Below are 26,754 nucleotides of genomic sequence, written 5' to 3'. Positions count from 1 at the left end.
AGTTTAGCAATTACAGGGGAAACATTATAATCACTAATTCCTTTGTACCATTTGTTAATACTAGTACTTGTAAACAGCATTATGTATATGTATATTATGGAGATCTGAAGCGGTGATTGAACAGCATTATGTATATGTATATTATGGAGATCTTAAGCGGTGATTGAACAGCATTATGTATATGTATATTATGGAGATCTTAAGCAGTGATTGAACCAGTTTTATTTCACTCAATCTGCAGGTCTTAGTATGCACACTTTCCATGGTAACTTCTTTGTGAGATCCACAGATCTTTTGTCCCTTCCCAACATCAATCCAGATGCTGGGTTCGGAATGCAGATGTCAATAGAGGATTCTCTCACAGAGACTTCCACTGTCTGTTTCCAGGCTGCTCTGCTGTACACTTCCAGTAAAGGTTGGTGAAAAACTTGGAAGGATAGATATACCATCATATACGCTTAGATTTCTTGTTAGCTTACCTGGCTGCAAGGCCAAATGAGCTTATGGTAAGGCCCTCATACCATGTTTGTTCATTCTTGCGTCATTCTTGGTGTATCTCTAAACAGTTACTATTCTCAACTTTTTCTTTAAAAACACTATAAGGTCCATTTCAAATAAAGTTGGCAGAAAGAATCTTGGCATGAAGGCATACAAAAGATTCCAATCCACAATCAAAAATGGCCACAATTACAAAAATAAGAAAAACAAGACCATTTAAGCAAACTTTTGAAAAAATGCTTTACAGAATTTGACCAAATATGACACAGAGCATCGTGTAACAAAGGGCTTTCAAGAAGTTATACAGATGAAGCTGATCCACTGTCACATATGTCCACTCTTTCTTAAAATAGAGAACCCAACTTGTCAGAGATCAGTCAACAAAATTTAGCCAAATTTGTCATTGAGTATCCTGGTTTCTGCAAATGATGATGCTTTAAAATGCAAGCACCATTACTATAAATAGAAAGTATGAAGTAACTTCTTTTCAAAACAATGTTTAGCAGGATGAGCTTTCAATGTAAGTAAATGTTGCTGATCCATCATCAGATTCTGATTGATGTTGCTTAAGATATAAATGCATTTTCACAACTTTTTCTTTTTTTAAAACCACTTAAAAAGATTTAACCATCATTTTTAAAAATCATCGCAGAGTGAAGGGCATTCAGATTTGCTTGAATGATGTTAAGTCAGCGTCAAATATAGCCACAGTTTCTAAGATTAGAAAAGCCTGTTTGCAACTTCTCCAAAATTGCTTAACAGCATTCAACTAAATTTGACAATATATCCTGGCTAGAAATGCCAATCTGCCAGCAAATATCTGCCAATACATACTGACCACCATGTATAGCCTATTATGCTGAAAAAAGTCAAATAAATCTACCATCAAAATTGGCCATGTACCTAAAACAGAGCATAGTTAAACAACTTTATCTCAGAAACTGATCAGCAGAATTTGACCAACTCCAGCAGCATCCTGAAATAAAAGCCTTTCACTGTTGAGCAAATGATGGATGAAGATAAGAGAACCATGAAACATTACTCATAACAGAAAGTGTCTTGGTCAGAAGGACCAAGATTTCTGATTTGTCTATCTCACTGTCTCATATATTTGCAAAGAATTTTTCATTAGTCTATACTAAATAGGTAATTAACAAGATAAAAAGTTTGTGAGATAGTTCACATATGGCTGTGTTCTTAACACTACATTAAACGTGTAGTTAAATGACTGTCAGGTTATGTAGGGCAGGTGATTCATATAAGGTTCACTTGAGCATTATAATGATGATGATGGCAACAAAAGATTACAAGAAATTCCAATCAAGTTGCTTCATTAAATACTCATATTTTAAGCAGCTTTAAGTTTGCGGCAAGGGAGAAAGATACCAATTGGGTGATACGGATTACTCGTTTAAAGCGGTATAGTTCGATCTCATGGATTTAAGAACAGTTCTTGCTGCTGATAATTACATTTGATACTCTTGACAGAGAGGATGATGAAAAATCAAACCATCAGTATACTTTGAAACAAGAATCTTTTTACATGCATTAAAAAAATGATAGGTCGATATTTTCGGGCTTCTGGAAGGTGAGGGAATTAATATAGTCAACTAAGATGAGTTTAAAGTTTATTTTAATTAAGGCATTTGTCAAAAGTATGTGTTCTTCATGTCAGTTGTAATGCTGTAAAGTAACTAATCTGTTTTGTAGGTGAGAGAAGGATTCGAGTCCACACCATGTGTCTCCCTGTGACAAATCAGCTGGAAGAGGTCTTCCATGGGGCAGATCAACAAGCTATAATAGGGTTGCTGGCCAAAATGGGTAAGGATAGAGAAGAATTAGCCATCAAATTCCACAGTATACTACAACTGCCTGTATTACATGCCCCATGTATACATTGATCAATATTTTTTTGCCTATATATTAGCATCCTCTGTGTTATAATGGACATACAGATCTAGTCTCCAAATTTTATATGCACAGGTGTGGTACTGTCATTACCAAAAGAGTAAATAAAAACAACTGAATTCTTGTATTCTATATGTTCTTTCTTGGGGGAAAGAATGTAATTTATTCAAAAAGAAATTGGATTTGTCTTTTTAGGAAAATAGAGGAAACTATTGTACTACCCAGTGTTGATGTTGGCATCTGCATACACACATATACAAGTATATGCATATTAAAACCTTGCTGGCATTAATTTGGTGTAGATTTTGTTGTACTTGCTCCCTCAGGAAGAAAATAACTCAATTCTTTTGCACCCTGAATACATAGTATAACTGGAATAATGAAACTTGATGAGCAAATGCATCTTGATGAGTATTACACTCACATCACAGAAGTAAGTCACTTTGACCAATATTTCATACTGAACTGTAAGTCATAGCATATGTTGTTTTTTTTTTTTTAATGGATCCAATAGAACCATCCTACCTTACTGTATCAGCATTGGGATTAGTCCAAGATTGTCCTACCAGTTGAACAGGTCATCCAGCTGTCTCAGTTAGGGAATCTTACTGAAAGATCCATCCATCTCACCAAACCTATGGCTTCATATTTCTACAAATTGCAGATATCTTAATGATAGATCTATCTGTCCTACCTGGTCATGGCTATTTACAATTACAATTAAGGGGATCTTGGTGATAGTTGCATCCATCTTGTCAGACCTAGTCTATACTGAACAGCCTGTCATCCTGCAGGAATTTTGAAAATCATGGACAAATGCTTTACATGAATTCGTGTAGTATTAACATTTTTTAAAATTCTTTTACCAAAATTTTTGTTGCTTAACAAAAATTATTGCCTTTAGAAAATGTATTTGAAAATAGCATCATTGAGGTAACAGCTTTAAAAAAAATAGCATGAAGTAAAATTTGCCTGTGTTTCTTCCAGATAGCTATTTCTGCTGTTCATTAGCTTTTGTCACACCTAATGCCACACAATAATAGCTTGTACGGGATGATCACTGACTTAGTGCTACCTCACACTAACCTTACTGATTCAGGTCAGGACCCCATGATCCCCAATCAGTTTGCCAACTAATTGACCACTCTGCCTCTACTCCATTTGATCTTTTAATATTTTTCTTTTTAGCTTCTGATCGGACAGCAACAACTTCACTTTCTGATGCCAGAGATGCTCTGATAAATGCTGCTGTGGATATTTTGAGTGCATATGGCAGTACACTACCAGGTTCTCAGAGGATCGGCACTTTACCAGCCTGCCATTCCTTGAGATTGATCCCCATGTATATATTGGCCATGTTGAAACATGTAAGAAGCTTCAATTAAGTTCTTCCTTTTGAAGGGTTATTGTAATCGCACAACTCTGTATAATGACAGAATAAAGAAAAATAGAAAAATACTTTACAGAATTCAACAGCAATGCAGTTTTATTGAGTTTGATTTTGTGACTTTTTTTTCTTAGATACAGGGTCTTTTTTGCACCTAGCAAAGAATATTTAACCATAAGTATATGATTTGGGGGGGAGGGACCTATGACTTTAATTACCTAAACAGTTTCTGATCTTATGTTTAGCATTTTAGTCAGTATCTACAGAAAACATTTTGCACACACATTCACAAAGTTGAACTAGTTAATGTTAAAACAGTATTTTTCACTGGAGATAGGATACAAAATGAACTTTTACCGTTTTTCAGTGATTGAGCTCAGTAAAATTATTGATAATAATATTGCCATCTATATTCAGTTACAAGTCGAGTGCTGGCAGATCATGGTCTATGTTGTTAGTTCTACTTATTCTAACAAACTGCATAGATCCAGATCTGGCAGCACATAGGCAAGTATATATGTAACAATGTATCGCTGTAGTAGAAGTCTTTATTGTGATGCATATTGCAGTATGTATAATGCAGTATGTATAGTATCACCTTCTAACTGTATGTTACATATGTTTAAATGTATTGTATTGCCACCCAAATTTGGTAATATGCCATATCATGACCAAAAAAGTGATGCTAAATTGTACTTAAAATGCAGTTCTTGTTTGTTTTATTTTTAAGGTGGCATTTAGACTTAACCCATCAGTGAAACTTGATGACAGAGTGTTTGCTCTCCAAGAGTGCAAGACCCTGCCATTAGCCAGCATGATACAGAGTTTTTATCCTGATCTTTATCCAGTGCACAACATCACTGACAAGGTATGAAGAGGAAAACTAATGTATATTTATCAAATCATGCTATATGTACTGGAATTGTCTTGTTTGCATCGTGAATGTCATGACATAGTTATCATTTTATGGAGATGGCAGCATTGACATCATGGTTAAGATTGTATTAAAAACATTTTGCAAATGCAATACAGATACAGCGGACTAGACACCATGCTCCACAGAACTCGTGTGTTTGTATTCCTGTCTGTTACATAATAAGCATACATATTTTGCAGATTAATCAAGAAATCCAGATTTTTTTGTTGTTTGCAGTTCTAGTTTTACAACTAATAGAGGAAATACTTGTAAGAGTTTTGCCCATGCTTTTGTTTTGTTGTATGTTGTAGTGCTAAAGATGGAACAACTTTGGCTTTTTCTGATTCAAGTCAAATAAAGTTAAATTCTTTTGAGACTGAGGTAGTCACTGTGCTACTTACCAGATTGGTAACATTTTGATTGTTCACCATCCGAATTGATATTGAAAGAATAAATCTTCACACTGACAAATAGACACTGAGAACAAAATATGAACAAATTTCAACCACGCGTGTAATATCTGCTTTGGCATTTTTGTATATAATTCCTGCAACTTTCTGAAGAGATCAGTCATTTTCTGTATCTTCAAACTAAGCTAACATCAAAACCTTGAAGGAGTGATGGCTATATGTATTATTGAGGTGATGTCACATCTTATTGGCTTAACTTTTGAACAGTCAGAGGCCATATTTCTAATCGGATCTTTTTATATATTTAAGCTTATATCATCAAGATTTGGGTTGAGTCAGCAACATTCATACCTATTGATGAGGTAAATTTTGCATCGGATTAGCTGAGCTTGTGAACATTGTAGAGGCCATATTTTTAATTAGATTTTGGTTACAGATTTGTATTACTGTTTATATCATCCTTACATTGGCTGTTTTAAATCAAGAGTGAAATCCACACATATTAATGAGGTAATCTTGCTTCTGATTGGCAGAAATTGTGAACACTCTAAAGTCAGTATTTTTTAGAAGTCTTTAATCAGATTTCTTTGTAAGATGGGAGCATCAAAATCTTGAGATGAGTCTGATAATAAGCTAGATCTACACACACTAATGAGGATCAAGGTTGACTAGATAGTGTGAGGCAAATTGCAACCTTTCTGTGATCTTCCTTGGTGAAGGGATCTCATTGGATTCCAAGTTAGATGTCCAGTGTTTGGGCTACATGGGTGAAGAAGAGAACCAGTAATGCATACTGACTGCACATGGTAACTTACCATATAATGCCTAATAAAGGTGAGGCTATGAACAGTTTTCAAGTTAATGAACCAGGGCTAGTCTTCAGGGGCAATTTGAGATTAAGGGAACAATATTGGTTATGTAAGTGACTTGTCATTTCTGTGCTGAGAAAGATATCTATCTAGGTATGTATCTATCACTGTATGAAAACATTTTCATTTATTTAACTCTCAAACTGTTCAAGGTATGTCTTAAAAAAATGTAGGAAAGTTTTACTGTATACCAAAAAATGTTTTATCTTGCACTTTTTATAATAAACCTAAATGTTGTGTCATTTTTATTTTCCAGGAGCTGAATAAGAAGGGGTCAGAAGAGGTTCCATCTTTACCCTTGATACACTTGTCATCAGCAAATATTGACAGAAATGGGGCATACTTGATGGATACAGGAAGTGCCATGTATTTGTATATTGGGAGTGCTGTCAGTGAACAGTTTTGTAAGGATGTATTGGACAAGCCAAACTTCATGTCAATTGAGGATGGCCTGGTAAGTGTACAATAAATTTCACTGTACTCCAGCTTGAGCATAGTGTCTTGCCTCTTTCCATTTATCAATTCCCTTTCAGTCTTTCTCCATATCAATCAAGGGCCTAATCATAATCCTCCTTTTTTCTGTTCATTTTGTGAGTACATATTTAAAGTTTACATTTCCTTTCTTTTTAACAGAAAGGTGATATCCTAATATGTAGATGTAGCAGCACATGTTTTTTCAAACAACCAGGTCCCTTTGCATTACCAAAGGAAAGTTAAAGAATGTCCATTTTGAATAAGATGATGTCATGACCTTCTTGCTGGAGCACTTTTGCATGAATTTGTTGACACTGGACATTTATTTTCTATAACTAAACAGTAATGGTACTCAAGTCTGGCCCTTTAGCTTTACCAATAGCATTATTAAAAGTATTTGACACATTATATTGTGTGGTTTTCATTTTGCCACATCAAACTATCATTGGAAGGTCACCTTTTCTGTTGTTGTGGGATTTAGCGCCATTTTTCAGCACGAGATAGGCTATATGTGGCTGCCAGTATTAATGGTGGAGGAAGAACTGGGTGAAACCCCAGGAAGAACTACCGGCCCAACAAGAAGCTATTGGCAAGCTTTCTCACATAACCACATAGGCTGAACCTGAGACTTGCACCCACGCAGATAGCTGTGATCCATAACGGTGAGCGCTTTAGACCACTTGGCCACTCAGGGGCCCCCCCCACATTTTCTGAATCAGAATAATACTACCTAATATTAAAACCTTGATTAAATAGTTTCATTGCCATTCTGTACCTGATCTAGTGCAGCAGGATTCCCTTATCTCTAGACCTGAAATGACAAGCAAATATCCCCATGAAAAGATAGTGTCCCTAACCTCAAAAAATCCTTTTATTGTTTCCTTCATCAAACATTTCATTGTACATTGGTAGAGTTTCATTTGGGCTCTTTAAATCCTTGACAATGTTTCATTGGGTTCTTTGTGGGGCCCTGAGTGGCCGGGTGGGCTAAAGTGCTCTCTGTTACGGATCACTGCCATCTCACCTGTCTGCGTGGGTTCAAGTCTCGGATTCAGCCAATGTGGGTATATGAGGAAGCTTGCCAGTAGCTTCTCGTGGGTCGGTGGTTCTTTCTGGGGTTTTCCCGGGTTCTTCCTCCACCATTAATACTGGTCGCCATGTATAACCTATCGTGTGCTGAAAAATGGCATTCAGCTCCACAACAACAACAATCATTAAATCCCTGACAATGTTTTATTGGGCTCTTTACATCTCATTAAATCCCTGACAATGTTTCATTGGGCTCTTTACATCTCATTAAGTCCCTGACAATGTTTCATTGGGCTCTTTACATCTCATTAAATCCCTGACAGTTTTCATTGGACTCTTTACATCTCATTAAATCCCTGACAGTTTTCATTGGACTCTTTACATCTCATTAAATCCCTGACAGTTTTCATTGGACTCTTTACATCTCATTAAATCCCTGACAAGTTTCATTGGGCTCCTTACATCTCACTAAATCCTTGACAATGTTTCATTGGGTTCTTTACGTTTCATTAAATCTCAGTGTAACACTGGATGCTGCATGTGCCTTTTATACAACAAAGTTAACTCTGGACAGAACTCATTCATTTCACAGAATGCACTTCAATTCGTTTTTAATGTTGTTTTTGTGGTTTTTTATATAACAAGATTTCTCTTCTAAATAATTTTACAAACTTTAGTGGCTTATTCATTGTGATTCCCCTACTTATTTAGCTTTGTCACCAGGGACAATTTTGCTGGTTACTCTGATATTTTGTGGATTACAATTGTATACATGGCAGAATTTTGGTGTCTGTTCTAATGTCATATTTTCAAATTCATTAATATTCATTATTTATCTTTCTATGGAGCAGAAGTGAAAATAAATTATCACATCTTTAATGGCAATTTTGTTAACATTAACTTTAAATTCTGTCATCAAGTTCTTTGCATTGATCTCATGTCTTGGATATTTATATGTAGCTGTCAATGATTTTTGTCATGTTTAGCAGTACAAAAAGATGACAGCTTGTTTTCACCCTTGAGACTAATTGCTCTTAGCTCCAGTTCTTTCATACATATGCATTAATCTCGTTTTACATCCTAGGAAAAAGAATGAAAAGAAAAGCATGGACATGAAGAGAGAGAGAATAGATGTGTGCCCCTTTTTGCATTTAGACATAAAGTGTTGATTTATTTACTAAATGTAGCTCACAGAAATAATTTTGGATTAATTTTCTGTTTTGTAAATTTGGCTAATAGTTTAGACCTAGTATTCTGCTTTTTATCATTTCATACTATTTTGTCATGAAAAAATGTTTGATGCCAGAAGATAGGGATCTTAGCCAGAAGAAAGTTAATGTTTGTAGCATTGTTATTTCTTGTAGCCTATCAGACGTCATGTATTTAAACAATTCTCATCTTTGAAAGCTATTGGAGTCTCAAAAGTTTCAGATTTGTGTGATATTGTTGCATGTCATAAAGAACTCTTCTACATGAATAATTTTATCTTGTCATTTTGTAGCATGAGCTGCCTGAGCTAGAAACAGAGATGTCAGAAATGCTGAGAAACTTTTTGAGTCATTTATTAGACTCGAGACCAACTGGGGCAACTTTCACTTTAGTCAGGTAATTTATGCCTTTGCCTGGTCTGAAAAATTTTGTTTTGTATTTAATCTTGATTTTTTTTTTGAAAGATACTTGTGAACATCTTGTGTTAATTTAGCAAATTTACAGGAATAGTTGCTCAGTATTCATTTGCTCACACTGATCACTTGCAAATGTTTTGTACTTAAGAATGGTAACATTTCATGTTAGTACTGGAAAGATAATTTTATTAACATCAACAGCTACACATCAGAACTGTTCCATCTAAACTTACATAATATCTCAGGAAGACAGTTTGTAAACAAATACATGTCAGAGTACTCTCAGTACTGAACGAGTTCATTAAAAACTGTACTGAATTCCAAATTGCATCTTTGGGTTATCTACCGTTGGTTCCATGTATGTGTTGCTAGAACAGTCCACATGCATGCAACAAGAATTTAAATCAGAAAATGGAACATGGTTTCTCTATACATGTATATCTTGAAAGATAGAATTTATCTAATTCAGTTAGAGTCTTAGCATTCATTCAGAGATCGAATTTCAAAATTTTTATAGTAAAAAGAAAGATAAATCAGTTGCATACAGTAAACAGATTTACAGGTAAGCAAAGTGTTGATTAAGGATTTTTTTACATGTATTTGTTTCTAGGTTTTTTAGGAAGAAAATATGGAAATTTTATTTGTTAACAGCCTTTCATCTCATGATTGTTTGATTTTAATTTTGTTGTTCCTGTTCTATTTTCAGAGAGGATGGAAAGCATCGCTTGAAGTTTTTTGAGCACATGGTTGAAGATAGGACAGAATCTTCCATGTCTTACTTTGAATTCTTGCAGCATCTACAGAAGCAAATGAAGAGCTAATAAAAAGTTGATGGCCAAATCATTCTTCTGTTCCTGTCAAAATAGAATTGAAGTTATTTGAAAACAACATATTTAAGTCGTCATCCTGTACATGCAAAAACAAATTACGTACACTGTAATGGTAAGATTGATTATGGACGATCATCTCTTGGGACATAATTTAGAGACAAGCCCAAAGGTGCAACAGAGGTGCTACATTTGTGTAAACTTGTTGGACGTGTGCATTTGAAAGGGAATGACTTCAAAGTGGTGTCAGGTTCTTTCTTTATACAAAAAGTATGTTAAGCTGTTATATCTCAGATGTTACAGTTTACAATATCAATAAATTCAAGCTAAGTCACTTGTATTATAGCACAGAGCTTTCCATTTTGTAGGATTCTTTTCCTGTGATATAAATAGAGCAGTGTCATTTCAATGAGATGTGTTTTCATTAGCATTACATATTAAAGAATGATTGTAAAATAGCATGTTCCCTTTCCATTAAATTCTTGGCTTGGGTGTTAATATTCACCACTTCACAATCACCACCTGTTATTCCCATTAACCAAAAGATGAACTGGGAAAGTTGCAGATAACAGTATTCTGTACCAGTGGACTTGTGTGCTAACAATATAAATTTCATATGTTTAATTTATTTCCAGTGGAAAGTTTTTTTTATAAAAAAAAGCTAATTAAAGGAAGACTGATCATGATCTGTCCATCTAGGATACATAACATTGTTAAGAATACATTAAATTTTTTCCTCCATGTGTCCATTAGAAACATCTCTTTTTTGTTTACATTTATTGGCAAATTACATCAGTTTTTTAATGGTAATTACAGTACTGTCATCAAAGAAAAGATTTAAGTTCTTGCAGTTTAAATTGGGTGCCCAGGCTAGACTGCTCTATTTCAGAATTCATGTTCTGTCACCAAATGGATCCAAGACGAGGTGTGGACATGCATCTTATCCCTATCAAAAGTGCACTGGTGCAGTGTCCATTGTAGCCGTAGCCTTTGACTCATCATCATCATGTACCCAGATTGTTTTTCTTTTTTTGCTGTAGCTTACCAGGATAAGAATGTTTGCTGGGACTCCAGGAAACAAAATTGAATCTTTTCAGGATCAAGATTTCTTGTTGGCATTGTAATTTTCAGTGTCCTGTGATAATTTACTAATATGTTGTCAAGAGAACTCTATTGAGAAAATAAACTTGAACTGTCATAACTAGTTAAGCTTCACAAAAATTAAGTGATACACATGTACTTATTACTTTCCCATCCATTGCTCCACAATCTTTCAACCAGGTTTTAGTTGCTGGTGAAAAAGACCAGACATGCATTCCCCTTTCCCCCTTTGCAAATGTAGTCCTCTTTTTAATTAAATAGAATAATTATAAGAATAATTATAATTAAATTTATGAAATCACTTGTATATGACAATATGGATAATCATGCTCTGAAATTCAAACTGTGTTCATGGAACATGGATGCCCCACTAGTGCTTGAAATTACCTACATGTAAAATAACCTAAAGTGTGATGAACAGAAGGACAAGGGTAGCACTCTATGCTCTTACCACCATCTTGGTGGGGCATAAATAAGAAGTATATATGGATGTATTTATTAGTATGTATGTTTTTGAGTTTAATGGCACATCAGCACAAACCTGGCTATATAGTTGTAGTGCAAGATAGGTTGTAAAAATGTAAAGGTAAGAAAAAGTTGCTAACATTTGGGAAGATGAACCTTCCCAAATAAAAGCAAACATGCACTCCTGTAAGATAAAATATAACAAGAAAATAAAGGTATTTAAATGTATATAAAATAAAAGTAAGATCTTTAAAACACTAAGTATTAAAAAAATGAAGTCCATTATTCAGTGCCTATTCTCTGTGTGTTCAAAGTATGTGTGTGAAAATCCTAAATAACTTAGTGTAATCAGTTAAGAGGTATTTGATCTTGGTGAAATGCATAATGCCTCAAAAAAGACCAAGTTCTCTGTGTGCAGTTTTTCAAGTTGGCATGATCTTGGCGTTTGCAGAAAGTGTGTACATTGAAATAGATGTAAAACTAGAAGTTTAATATGAGAAAATTGGCATCGAATTGCACATCTATTCAATGAATGTTTCTGGTTTTTAGGCACTGCTAAACCCAGTATTAAGTTGACATCTATTTTCCCAGCATCTTGGGAATCATTTCATACCACAGTTGAATAATTTAATTATAACTTGCTAATTTGTTTGAAACAGTAATGGCCCCTCATTCTGTCAATACTTCCAGTACCTATATTCAAAATCATTTATATATAGTGCATGTTGAAAAAAAATTTATTTTGTAGATGTATGATTGTTATGCCAGAAATATTAGCACATTTTTGTGGTTTTTGTCTGTAAGTAAATTCCTCATAGTTCCAAAAATATCAGGCTCAGCTTCTAGACATTTTTCCAGTTGAGAGTAAAGCTAGCTGAAATTCAATGATCTTTTAGGAACTGTATTTCCAAGAAATGAACATAACTGCTGTACAAAGTTGCATCACAATGTTAGCTGCAATTTTCTTTGAAATATGTGACTTTCATGTAATTGTATTGCCATGTCAATTGTAAAAATTTGTGAAATAGACCATAATAGTCATGTGAGTTTTACAAGAAATTACTAAAATCATTGTGGAATTGGTATTAACAAATAGAAAATTATCACATGGTGAAGCATGTATTTCCTTGTGTGATGTTCCATTTACTTCTTGCATGTAAAGGAACTAAATATTGCATAAATCTGTGAATAAACCTTCATCTTCCATGCAACATGTGAATACCTGTACATTATTTAATACACTTTCATGGAAAGTACATGTTACATGTACCCAAATAAATGAACAACAACAAACTATATGGTTGCTTCACTTTTCTGTTTTTAAATGTTTGGACAGGTTGGCAAAAAATATATTTTGTGGATTCAATCATGTATTCACACTTTAGTGTTAAAAGTGTTTGAAAGCTTCAGATGTAAGTGCCTTTCAACTGTTCATCTTGTCAGGATAGCTGCCCAGGTTGCACAAGTAGCCACTTTAGAAGCTATACTCATTTCAGACGAAAACTAAACCACCTCAGAAAGGTAGAGTATGTTAACATTTCCTTAGGTTGTCCTTTAAGCTAGTGTGACTCTTTAAATAGCCAGTCACTCATTGCAGACTTTAGTTATTTTGTTTAGGCCATCTACAGGTTACATTGGCAACAAATCAATCATTATAAACTCAACAACTGTACACCACCAGACATGCCAAACCATACAATTTTGCCGAAAGTTTTACTGAAATGACTCTTTAAATACAAACTTGTGAAATAAAACCAAACAGTATGAAAATATGATTGTTGTGGTAGAAATCATGATAATTGGCTCATCTTTGTTTTAGTTCCTATCAGATTTGGTGGAGTTAGGGAACCAAACTTACTTGACAATAGTACCTCCGATGCTTTAAATGGCAAATATTATTTTGTTCAAAGCATCTATCTACATGATCAAATTGTTGATTATATAATTTTTTTAAAAATGGCATCCAGCAGGCAATACATGTTGAAAAAAGGTAAAATATGTCTCTTGACAAGTGTTAATAATACAGAAGAATAAAAAAAGGACTCTTGCGAATAAAAGCAGGAAGGGATACAATTAGTGTTTATTGGACATTACTTGTTGATCTGAATATGTCACATGGCAGGAAATATGATTGTGTGAAACTGATTTTTTTTTACAAGAGTTACTTGAAGTTGAGAGATAGTAAAAACCATTGAGTTACATAAGGTTTGGAACTGAAACTTGTGCAACTGTACTTTAAATATATAAGGTCTACATGTACTTTACAAACTTTTAAGTTGAACATAATGGTTACCATCACTGCATGTTTTGAATACCAAACTTTAAATACACGTTTTTCAACTTTACAACAGCAGTACATGATATGTTGTTATACCTTACTGACAACTGGTCAAACTTAAAGAAAAAAATCAACTGCCTTACTGACAAGGTCTTCTTTGGACTGGTAGGTCTGCCTTCCATATACCGGTAATTTGTTTATGCATCCAAAGAAAGTTACTGAAGTGAAATTTTTGGGTATGCCCCTTTCATGTCTATGAAGCAAAAATATGGTGTTGCCTATGTCTGTCCATCCAGCCCCTTGTGTCCCGTTATGTTAAATTTCAATTTTGCTCATCAACTTTGCAGGATTTGTTGACTGAAATCAAATTTGGTACTAGGCTTCATGTTAAGACCTAGCTAAAGTTTGATCTTCACCATTTTGAAGAATTTTATTGCATTACATTTAAATTTTCCTTTCATTTCCATTTGTTAACTGATGAAAGTCTTCATGGACTGAAATATAATGTCTGAAGTTAAACATTAAGGAGATCAAGTTTTATTTCACTATTATATGGCATAATGCCCTTTTTGATGTAACTGCCCTTTCATTTCTTTATTTTAAAGGCATTCATGAATTCAAAACTGATTTGGTTGCCAGGTTTACATTACAAAGACCTAGGTCATGTTTGATTTCTACCATTTTCTGGCATGTCTTTTATTTTGGTCTGATGTAGATCAATTTCAGTTTCATCATTTTCCAGCAAAACTTGATAGAGTTTTGATAATACATATAAATGATTTAATATATATTTATTTTAATTTAATTTGTTCGTTTGTTGTATTTATTTTTTTTTTCTTACATGCTATTGTAATGTAAATTTATTCACTGGAGATGATATTTTTCAGAAAATTGGTTGACCTGAATCATTCTTTTCATAAACACCAGGTGTTGATCTCAATTCTGACCTTGATTCAAAATTAGTAAACAAAGTTCTATTTTATTTTAAAATGATTGGTTGTTTGCAAGGTCATGATGGGATTACATTTAAGATGTAAACAAATTTTTTTATTTATTAGAAAATTATTGGTCTAATCAAGGCCATATTCTGTGTACATGATATAAACATGATCACATGACCCCCCCCTTTCTGATTTCGCAACTTGGGGGAATTTCGAAACTGCATCTTATGATACAATATAACCTTTGTTTTAAGAGAGATTTCTCAGTTTTCGGGCTTTTACACTTGGTACATAGCTGCCAACCCTCACGAATTTGGTGTGAATTTCACGACTTTTTCAGCGATTCACGAATTCACGCCGTAAGACAAAAATTCACGAATTTTCCAATCCTCAATTATTTTAAATCTTTAATAAAATAACCGATTTCCCGTTAAGTGCTAGTCGTGATATTCACAGTTGCCGAAACGGTCTGGTACCGCTGGTCATGATATTAGTAGATCTACAGCCAATTAGTACAGTTGGCCCAGTCGCAAGCATTTTAGCCTATTTTAATCTATATGTATAAGAGTAGTTTTACAAATGCTTTTGAGAGAAACTGGGGCTTAACCGGAAATTTGCTCCGCGCATGCGTCAAAACACCGATTCGAGTTACCGTTCAGCATCGCATGTACAATTTTGAAAATGTCTTCACCGCCAAGGAAAAATAAATGTATTACTCAAAAAGTGAAGTTTAATTTGGAATATATCAAAAATTGGCCGTGCATTCTGCCATTAAACATTGATATTCATTCATGCTTTTTGCACTCAGTGTGCCATCACAGAGACGATGTGAGGAAGAATGTCGGTTGCAAAAAACACGTAGAAGTTGGGAAAATTAAGAATTCGCAGATTTCAGCTCTGGAATATTTTAAACCATTGGTGGAAGACCCGCAGGCTACCAACGCTTAAGCATTATTTGTGAGTTTTCTTGTGTCGAACACAATCTACCTTTATCAGCTGGAGACCATGCTAAACATTTGTTCTGACATATGTTCCCGGACTCGAAAATCGCTTCCAAATTTTCCTGTGGAAGAACCAAAAATGCTGCAGCTCCTGTGCATTCCTCACAGCAACAGTGACAGCGAAAGAGTATTTTCTTTAGTGAGGAAAAATAAGACAGACTTTAAGGCCTCCTTAGCTGCAGAAATTTTGTCAGCAATTTTAGTCCCCAAGATCAACCAGCAGGCAAGAAGTCGGAACTGTTTAGAAAACAAATTTACGATCAAGCAGTTGAGGAAGTTCAAGTCTGCCACAGTATCATGTCTTGATAAATAAATATTTCTGCATATATGTAGTGTTTTATTTTTATTTTGCGAACTTGATATAGTGTAGTATTGACGGTCGGAGTAGTCAGAGTGGACGGAGTTATTGTCATGGTATTATTCACGAATTCGTGTCCAAATTCACGACTTTTTATCCCTATTTTCACTAATTGTGAGCCTGGAAGGTTGGCAGCTATGTTGGTATCAAGTGTTTTCTTTGTTGTTGCCAGATTTTTAGTTAATTATCTTCAGATCATTTGGATTTCAAAAGGATTAATTCTTTATTCTCTGGAGATAATTTGAAGAGTGCTCACACAGATTTTGGAAAGACATTGTTTACAAGTTTAATTTGGATTTCCAATACCAGAGTGTCATTATTTGTATTTCTACAAGGAACTGTAGATAAGCACAGTACTGACTACAGCATACGTCATCATCATCCATCTTGGATTTTACATCAGGATTCGAATTTGAAATTATTAGAACATTTATTACTAGGACTTTTGTAATTTAATTTGTGGATTATTCTTAGATTTTTTTTTATTTGATTCTTGAAACCGCAAGTTCTCCTTTTTTCATTTTTACAGAATTGTCCAGGAAAATAAATTATTTGTTAAATTTTAAAAAGCTTGTTGTTTTCACTCTTTCTGTGTTACTGTTTATTCGAGTCTAGACACGTAACATAGAAACTGGGTAGCTCATCTGAAATTTTTGTATTTTAGCTAAAATATTTCAGAAAACTTTGTTTTTTGAAATTTGAATTCTTTTAGTTTTTGAACTTTTTAGTGAGATCGACAAGCTTTTTCTAAAATGGCATCAACAGTGGAAATCTTTCTTTCAAATGCTACCCAGGAACAATTAGATCTTTTCAAAAAAGATGATTTGATTCAACTTGCCAGAAATTTTTGATCTTTCTGAAGTAAAGGCTTCCTTAACGAAACCAGAAATAAGAAACATTTTGGTTCAGTATTTGGTAGAAAAGAATGTTTTGAATAAAAGTGCTTTGGTTTCAGTCAGTACATCTGTATCAGACTCTTACACAAAAATTAAGGAATTAGAGTTAAAATACAAGATGGAATTGGAGTTGAGGAAGGTGGAACTTCAGAAAGAAGAAAGAAAAACAAATGCAAATGCAGTTATAGTTGGAGAAAGAGAAAGAACAAATTAAATTGGAGAAAGAGAAAAATGAAATTAGAGAAAGAAAAAGAAAACAAATGTTATTACAAGAAAAACAGATGCAGGTACAATATGAGAAGAGGAGAGAGACGGGAAAGAGAGAAAGAAAAACATGCATTTACAAGCAGAAGAAAGAGAGAAAGAAAGACATGGAATTGTAAAAAGAACAGATGCAAATACAGTAACAAGAAAAACACAGATAAGGAGAGAGAGAAGGAAGAAAGTGAATATCAATGTAAAATGAAAGAAATGGAACTGGCAAGTGAAAAACACATTCATACTTCACATTTGTTTTGATCTTGCAAAGAACATCAGGTTAGTCCCCCCCCTTTCAGAGAAAGACAAGTCGACAAATATTTTAATTCGTTTTGAAAAAGTTGCTGAAAATTTGAAATGGCCAAGGGAGCATTGGACTCGGTTATTACAATGTATACTCACTGGTAAGGCTAGTAATATTTATAATTCACTGTCAGTTCACCAAAGTGGTGACTATGTTGTGGTTAAAGAATGCATCTTAAGGGGTTATGGGTTAGTCCCTGAAGCTTATCGGCAAAAATTCAGAAACTATAGAAAAGAAGCTGGACAAACTCGTGTCGAATTTGCTAGAGAAAAAGAGCAATTATTTGATAGATGGTGCTTAGCCAAGAAAGTTGAGCGAGATTATGACAGTCTCAAACAACTTATATTACTTGAAGATTTCAAAAACTGTGTCCATAGTAACATTAATTCTTATCTTGATTTGAAACCTTGGAAAATGCTGCTTGTGCTGCTGATGAGTATTCTTTAACTCATAAAGTCCCTTTTGTAAATAAGACTTCTACTCAACAGCCTTTTGGCAGAAAAGTATTTCAGCCTAATACAAGCCCTTCTAAAACTCAAACTGGCACAACTTCTACAAATCAAACTTCAGAGAAGCTTGATTCAGGATCCTTGTCTCTTCCTGCGTGTACCTATTGCAAGAAAAAAGGACATGTTATTTCTGATTGCTACAAACTGAAAAATAGGCATCAGAATCAAGATAGACCTATTCCAAAAGCTCTTATTTCTAAGAAGTCAAGGTCACGATCATGTATTGAAAGCAATACATTTGTTGGGTCTAATAAACCCCAGTCTGATTTGATTATGGAGAATTATGAACTATTCGCATCGAAGGGTTCTATATCACTCGGGGGGCGATTTGACCAATCCTATCCCTATTAAAATTTTAAGTGACACAGGAGCTTCTCAGAGTCTTTTATTGTCAGGTACTTTGCCTTTTTCTGAGAAGTCTTCTTATAAGTGTTCTTATTCAGGGAGTAGAGTGTGGCTTTGTTGATGTTCCTCTCCATTGTGTAAATTTGTCATCAGACTTAGTTTCAGGACCCGTTACAGTCGGAATGGTCTCTGTTTTACCCATTAAGGGCATTCATTTATTACTAGGCAACGACCTAGCTGGAGACAAGGTTGTGGTCAATCCACTTGCAACTGACAAGCCTTGCTTGGATCAGAAAGTCGATCCAATTAAAATAGAATCCTTGGTGTATTTACAGCTTGTACAGTTACCAGAGCTATGGCAAAGAAAGCTCTTGAGAATGATGTTGATCAGGAAAGTATTCCTTTAGCTGACACATGTATTGGTCAGGCTTTTGATGAGGTCACTTTTACTCTTTGTTTGGATAAATCAGAAGGTATTGATCACACTGATGCTCTTTTAACGACTCATTCTCTTTATTCTAATCAGGTGATAAACAACAATCACTTGTCGTCAAACAGGAAAAAGATCCTGATACCTCCTGTTTGTTTCAGAACGCCATTAGTGAAACTGAAGCTTCTGTTATTTCATTAAAAATGGAATTCTTATGAGAAAATGGAGACCACCTGAGGTACCTGCTGATGACGAATGGTCAGTGAACTATCAGATTGTAGCTCCAAAACCTTACAGACAGGAAATACTTAGTTTGGCTCATGAAACTCCTTTGGCTGGTCATTTAGGGGTCAATAAAACTTATCACAAGATCTTAACTCACTTCTATTGGCCAAAAATCAAAAGTGATGTTGCCAAATACTGTAGATCTTGTCATACTTGTCAAATGGTAGGAAAACCAAATCAGAAAATTCCCAAGGCTCATCTACAACCTCTTCCTGCCTTTGACAAACCATTTAGTAGAATTGTGGTAGATTGTGTTGGTCCCTTACCTAAGACCAAGTCAGGTAACCAATACCTGTTGACCATTATGTGTGCATCAAAAAGGTTTCCAGAAGCAATTCCCTTGAGGAATATAAAATATAAAACAATAGTAAAAGCTTTGATAAAGTTTTTTTTACTAAATTTGGCCTTCCCAAGTCCGTACAGTCTGATCAAGGCTCAAATTTCATGTTTGGAATTTTCCAGCAAGTTTTGTACGAATTAGCCATTCAACAATTTAAATTTTCTGCCTATCACCCTGACCGCCAAGGTGCATTAGAAAGATTCCATCAGACTTTTAAAAATATGATTTGATCATATTGTTTTGATACAAGTAAAGATTGGGATGAAGACATTCATTTACTATTGTTTGCTGTTAGGGAATCAGTTTAAGAATCTTTAAGTTTCAGTCCCTTTGAAGTTATTAAAAGAGAAACTTCTTTCTAATGAAGATTCTGAAATTAATCATCTTGATTATGTTTCTAATTTTAAATACAAGTTGTCGAAGACTTGTGAAGTCGCAAGAGAAAATCTGCACTCTGCACAATCCAAAATGAAGTCAAAATATGATAAAAACTTGAAGGAAAGGAGCTTTCATCCTGGTGATGAGTCCTGGCTCTCTTGCCAATACCACAAAATCTTCTTCAGGCTAAGTATTATGGTCCCTACACAGCTGACAGGAAAATAAATGATTTGCATTACATCATAAATACCGGTACTCCTGGGAGGCATAATCAAAAACAACTGTCACATTAACATGCTAAAAGAGGTATACTGAAAGAGATAGCCAGGTTAAACATGCAATTAATTTAGTTGTACCTGTCCCACTCAGTGAAGATTTAAGTGAATAAATATCATCGGATTCTACTGACACTGGAGTGACAAATCTTCAGAATTCAGAAATTATGAAAGATCTGGACCAGAAACTGTCACATTTGCAAGAGCAAGAAAGAAATGAACTTAAACAGTTATTATTTGAATATGAGCACTTATTTCCAGATGCTCCTACAAGGACAAACAAAATTTTCCATGACGTTGAAATTGTAAATTCCAAACCTGTCAAACAACACCCGTACAGGATGAACCCTCTCAAACAGGAATACTTGAAAAAGGAAATTCAATATTTGCTGGAGAATGATTTTATAGAGCCAAGTAAAAGTGATTGGAGTTCACCATGCATACTTGTTCCAAAACCAGATAAAACTTTCTGTATGTGTACTGATTATAGGGAGGTGAATAGTGTGACAAAAACAGATTCATTCCCTTTAACAAGAATCGATAACTGTATTGATAAGATTGGGAATGCCAACTATGTCACCAAATTTGACCTTCAGAAGGGATTTTAACAGATTCCACTAAGAGCAAAGGAAATTTCGGCATTCGTGACTCTAGATGGACTTTACCAATTTAAAGTAATGCCGTTTGGGATGAAAGGGTCGCCAAGTACATTTCAATGCCTCATAAATATGATTACCCCTGGTCTAGACAATTGTGATGCTTACATCGACGATGTCATCATCTACAACGACACCTGGAAAGAACATTTAGCAACAATTTTGGAAATTCTTTGACAGTCTCACAGTTGCATGTTTGACAATTATCTATAAGTGAGTTCTGCCGTGCTAGTGTATCTTTTCTAGGACATATTGTGGGACATGGACAAGTTTAACCTATAGATGCTAAGGTCAAGGCCATCTCTGAATTTCCCATGCCTGTTAATAAAAAACAACTGATGTGATATTTGGGTATGGTCGGATACTATCAAAAATTTTGTTTCAATTTTTCTAACATTGCTTAACCCCTGACAAATTTATTGAGTAAGAAAAACATTCCTTTTATACTGAAAAATGTCAGGAGGCCATTGACAAGTTGAAAGCCATACTTAAATGTGTGCCAGTTCTTACAGCTCCAAATTTCAGCCAATCCTTTAAACTGTCTGTTAATGCAAGTGATGCTGGGGTTGGAGCAGTTTTGTTACAGGAATATACTCTTGACATCAGGCACATCAAGGGAAAAGATAATTTAATAGCAGATGCACTTTCCTGTGCATAGAAATGTATTATTTCATATACATTGTTAGTAATTCATAAAAGTACTTATGTTTTTCTTAAAACTCGTGTATTAATCTATGGTAAAAAGAAAGCTTTATTATATAAATCTATTTTTTTATTATGGGGGATGTTGTTACGTATATCTGATTTAATATATATTTACTTTAATTTAATTTGTTTGTCAGTTTTAATTTATTTTTTTTCTTACTCGCTATTGTAATGTAAATTTATTCACTGGAGATATTTTTTCAGAAAATTGGTTTACCTGAATCATTCTTTTCATAAACACCAGGTGTTGCTCTAAATTCTGACCTAGATTCAAAATTAGTAAACAAAGTTCTATTTTATTTTTAAATGATTGGTTGTTTGCAAGGTCATGATGGAATTACATTTAAGATGTAAACAACTTTTTCTATTTCTTAGAGAAAATTATTGGTCTAATCAAGGCCATATTCTGTATACGTGATATAAACATGATCACGTGAAAATTCATCTTGTGATAAAATATTACCTTTGTTTTAAGAGAGATTTCTCAGTTTTTGGGCTTTTACACTTGGCATCAAGTTGTTTTCTTTGTTGTTGCCAGATTTTGAGTTAATTATCTTCAGATCATTTTGGATTTCAAAAGGATTAATTCTTTATTCTCTGGAGATAATTTGAAGAGTGCTCACACAGATTTTGGAAAGACATTGTTTACAAGTTTAATTTGGATTTCCAATACCAGAGTGTCATTATTTGTATTTCTACAAGGAACTGTAGATAAGCACAGTACTGACTACAGCATACGTCATCATCATCCATCTTGGATTTTACATCAGGATTTGAATTTGAAATTATTAGAACATTTATTACCAGGACTTTTGTAATTTAATTCGTGGGTTATTCTTAGATTATTTTTGGACTTGAAACCGTAAGTCTTCTCCTTTTTTCATGTTTACAGAATTTTCCAGGAAAATAAATGATTTGTTAAATTTTAAAAAGCTTGTTGTTATACTGTTTGTTCAAGCCTAAACATGTAACATTTGACCAATTTCAATTGCACCATTTTCCAGCAAAACTTTATAGAGTTTTGACCCCTGTTTGCCTTCTAGTACCAATCATTAGCTTTTTTTTTTGAAGGACTTAATGAACAAGCCCCCCACCCACCCCACCCCCGATTATAGGGTCTATAGATTAATGGCAAGTCAATTAAGAAGATAATTTCTACACAAGAAGTTTTTGCACATCATGCTTTGTTTTGAGTCCAGCCAAAATGTATTCATAAACCATATCAAACAAGTTCTTTCACCTGACTAAAAACAAAATGTGGAAGTAGTTTGGTATTTATTATACATCCCCTCTATTATGCTGTCTAATATTTTAAGCTTTACAGTGTGAAGTAAATTCCAAACAAATCTGGATTTACAAAAGTTTGACTTGGTACATCTAAGAATATTGACATGAAGTTGTCAAAATAACAAAATAGCTCTGACGTGGGTGTGTGATACAGAAATATGGATTGATCATCTCTACTGAACACTAGACCAACCATATAAAATTAAATAGTTCAAGACCACATACTTTGGTTGAAGGTCACTGAGATCATATTGTCATTTGTTTCCCAAGTATAATGTACCATTCACAAGACTTTATATTTTGTTTCAATGTGGGGCCCTTTCTAACTCAATCTTTTTTAGTTTATTGTTGTCCTCAACATAAATTCCACAAAATATGAACTGCTAAAGACATACATACTTACACACACCTTGCTATAGCTAACAATTCATATTTACCAAAAATTGTTTGTCATGGTGTGGAACTAGAATGGATATTGATTGATTTTGGGATTTTCTAATTGCACTTTGAGGCTGTTATGTAGAACAGTAGGTGCACAACCCGCAGCCCACGGGCTGGATCTGGCCTGCAAACGTGTTTTGTCTGGCCCTCAGGGCAAATTAAAACAACACAGAAATCTGGCATGTTAACAGTAATTATATTAAAGAAATGCACATAGTCTTAGACAATGCAATTTGGCTTTTGCCAAAAAAGGTTGTGTACCCCTGATGTAGAGGAATGGAAGCAATTTGCCTCTCTGAAAGATGCCAGCAATATTTGGATTATGAATCCAATGCTCTACCATCACTCCTTTACTGAGAGGTGTCTTTTATTTCATGCAAAACATAATTGTGAAATTAAGAAACAGCATTCATAAATTTCTTTGAACAAGTATTCTTTGAAGTATCACTAGTGCAAAGAAGAGTATCACTGTACTGGATTTCTACTACAATGACAGATTTTTATGGGCTGGAATTCTTTCATTCTCTGTTGTTAAATGTTATTTTTATAAGGTCCCTCATCAACGTGTGGTCTTCAAACTCTCTAGTTGAGTTCTGTCTGTAGGTGATATTAGATCTGTGAAATTCTTTAAGACCTGCAATAAACACATTGCAAACAAAAATCAGCAAGCCTTGGTATTCCTCAAATGAAGATACAATTTAAAGTTGTGAAAACTCAATAATAGTACCATAAACAGCACATTTATACACCCACCTAGTATTTATTAGTCCTCTATGTAGGCACTAGTACTGGATGGTTCATTTCAAAAGGTTTATTGACCAATGGTCTCAGTTACCTTGACCTTGTGTGGAGGTATGCAATCCTGAACTAAACTTGGGCAGAAACCTTTTATTTTTTATTAGACTTTACTAAGACATTTAGCCTTTAGACCTCAAAAGCCATGGGTTTCTTTATTATTTTAACTGTAAGCCAGCCACAAAGTTTGGTCGTGGAATTTGCTCTTGAACATTAAGTTGTTCTGCCTAACACATTTTTCTTTCAGCCACAATGACTCTGACCTACAACTGCAAAATCAAGATTTATCTTAAGTGCAAGCCCTCCACAAACTCTGACCAAGGTACTAAAGTGTTTATGTAAAAACATATTTTTTCTTCTTTAAAGAGACCTTTGCCTTTGACCCCCAAATCAATAGGTTTCTTTCTTACCAAATGTGCAAGTCATCCATAACTAAACACTGAAATTGTGTAGAAACCATTTGTCTTCTTTTAGTGACCTTGACATCCATAAAATAAGAGGCTTCTTTCCTATCCCATATGCAAACCGTCCACAAAGTTTGGTCCAGGTCTTTGATATGGAATTTATAATATAGAAACCATTTTTTAAACTTAAGTCAATGACCTTGATATTTTGACCCAGAAATAGATAGACTTTTTCCTTACCCCAAATGCAAGAAATTTATACACTTTGGTTGTGGTATCTAATGTTGACATAATGTTACTGTGCTGAAACCAATTTTCTTATTACAGAAAGTGATCTTGATTTTTTTAACCCCAAATCAATGTTTTTCTTTCAATCAAGTGCAAGTCATCCACCAGGCCTGGTAGCTGTAGATGGTAGAGAACTTGAGTTATTGTCAGACATGATTTTTCTCTGTTTTAAAGTGGAATTCCACTTTTCTCCTCACTTCAATCAGATTGTTCTTGATATAGTCCGTTTTTTTTATATCATCTTCGATCCAGTTTTTTAAAAACGGTCTGTCCAGTCCAGTTCTGCAACAACCCTTGTAAATTATTCATTCCATATATTAGTTAGCATACCACTTTTGTAAAGACTATTCTGATTGGTCAAAGGTTTAAATTCATCCAATACATTTTCTTGTAATGGAAAGAAGATGCATGCTGTAAAACATGGCATCCTGAGTTGTTGAGAGTGAGCTTGACACGAAATGTTTAGATAAAAGTTTAAAAAACGTTTGGAAATAGGAATGTCAGGAGCAAAGTGTTTACGGAAATTTAGTTGGTCAGTTTATAAGAAAACTGAATGCTAGAGGACTGGCATTTTGTGACCTCTGTAAAAAAGATCTGAATTACTGTCATTACGGTTGTAAGAATCTGGAACAGCACCTGCAAAAATCAAAGCTCAGAAGGCATCTGGAAAAAGTGCAGTTAATTACTATAAGAAGAAAGATTTCTTGCAGATGTAGCCCTCTGTCGGAATATGCGCACTGCATGCTGCCAATACAAGCACCAGCTTGAAAGGAAAAAGGCTTTCATTCAGAAGGAAAAGAATTGCACACTGAACCAAAAGTCTGTGGTGACAAAACGGAAGGATAAAGAAATTTTTGCCAAAGCCATAAAATGAGCTCGACTGGCATATCAACAGGTTGTGTCCATTGGAGAAAAAGACAAGTGAATGTATTGGATTATTTCTATATAGTTGATGTACTTGGGTGTTTATTTTACAGATTTGTTAGGAAAAGAGATAAGTATAATATATTTGCTGCAAAAATTGATAAACTATTGCGACTTAATTACGATGTGAACACTGACATGCACAAGAAATAACTTCAGCATCAATAGTATTGGAGAACAAATTCATGTGACTATAAATAATGCGAAACTATTGAAGTAAAGCTGAACATTTTTGATAAGTTTATTAGTTTTTCATATGATTAATTTGGTTTATTTTATGATCATAAGTTGCACCAGGAGCAGTTTTTTATGAGTGTAAATGCGTTTTTGGCCTAGGGTCTTCAGCCCCCAAACCCCCTTAACATTTTTTCAGGGTTTTTTTAATGGAAGACCAAAATCATGTCTGTATTGTGCAGATCCAACTTTTTTCTTCTTTCAGGCAGTGACCTTGACTTTAGACAATTTGACCCCAAAATCACTAGGATTCTTCCTTGCATAAAGTGCAAACTCACCAAAAGCATTTTATTTGGCTATATCATGCCAAGGGTAGGTAGGTACATATGTATGCATGCACTTATGTATGTATTGTGGTTTAACAGTAATTCAAATGAGCACAATACCAACTCTACGATGTCAATTAAAAGTTTGCATTTGCAAAATGTATATTCAGAATTTAAAAACAACTTTAGGAAGATAAAAGTCTTGAAAACAAATATAAATGATGCATTACGAGATAAAAGATAAAAAGTAAAAATTTAAAAATCTTAAATGTAAAGTCTATTTTAATATTCTTTTTATATTATATAAACTATACAGTATACCCTCAAAATGTCCAAGGTTTTCTCTGGCGGAACATCACCACAAAGTTTGTTATATTGGATTTCAACATGGTCATATAGGCACATTTACTCAATTAAATATAAATTCTTGTCCTTAAATTTTAATACTATATAGTTAAACCAATCTTAAATTCTGACCACTGATTGCTCTGCACCTTTAATTTCATGAAAAACATCCAGCTGAAAATTATTGATCAGTATGGACTTTTACAATGGTAGCCAGGTACTAAACTGGGTCAAGAAAGTAGGGTGTCAGGTTTATTATAACAAATAATATGGTAGAATGAATTATTTTCAACTGCACAACT

The 26,754-nt window shown here is 34.2% G+C and overlaps 2 protein-coding genes across 8 annotated transcripts in view; one reads left to right on the top strand and one right to left on the bottom strand.

Moving 5' to 3' along the window:
• The window catches only part of LOC149803011 (protein transport protein Sec24A-like), a 63,540-nt gene extending 50,735 nt beyond the window's left edge, over positions 1 to 12,805 (top strand). For all 4 annotated transcript variants that reach the window (XM_089952566.1, XM_089952564.1, XM_089952565.1 and 1 more), the window contains 7 exons: positions 242 to 415; positions 2,209 to 2,319; positions 3,595 to 3,773; positions 4,524 to 4,661; positions 6,245 to 6,442; positions 8,993 to 9,096; positions 9,823 to 12,805. In XM_089952566.1, coding sequence (XP_089808692.1) covers positions 242 to 415; positions 2,209 to 2,319; positions 3,595 to 3,773; positions 4,524 to 4,661; positions 6,245 to 6,442; positions 8,993 to 9,096; positions 9,823 to 9,937 — 1,019 coding nt within the window. In that variant the 3' untranslated portion in view covers positions 9,938 to 12,805. The remainder of the gene's footprint in view (positions 1 to 241; positions 416 to 2,208; positions 2,320 to 3,594; positions 3,774 to 4,523; positions 4,662 to 6,244; positions 6,443 to 8,992; positions 9,097 to 9,822) is intronic.
• Positions 12,806 to 23,534: 10,729 nt separating this feature from the next.
• Positions 23,535 to 26,754, bottom strand: part of LOC149803010 (meiosis inhibitor protein 1-like) — a 216,338-nt gene continuing 213,118 nt past the window's right edge. For all 4 annotated transcript variants that reach the window (XM_089952558.1, XM_089952560.1, XM_089952559.1 and 1 more), the window contains one exon: positions 23,535 to 23,830. In XM_089952558.1, the coding sequence (XP_089808684.1) occupies positions 23,756 to 23,830 (75 nt within the window). In that variant the 3' untranslated portion in view covers positions 23,535 to 23,755. The remainder of the gene's footprint in view (positions 23,831 to 26,754) is intronic.

The sequence above is a fragment of the Sinohyriopsis cumingii genome, chromosome 3, assembly GCF_028554795.1.
Source record: "Sinohyriopsis cumingii isolate HCF-2022 chromosome 3, ASM2855479v2, whole genome shotgun sequence".
In the NCBI taxonomy this organism is placed as follows: Eukaryota; Metazoa; Mollusca; class Bivalvia; order Unionida; family Unionidae; genus Sinohyriopsis; species Sinohyriopsis cumingii.
This window is presented reverse-complemented; position numbering and strand designations above follow the sequence as displayed.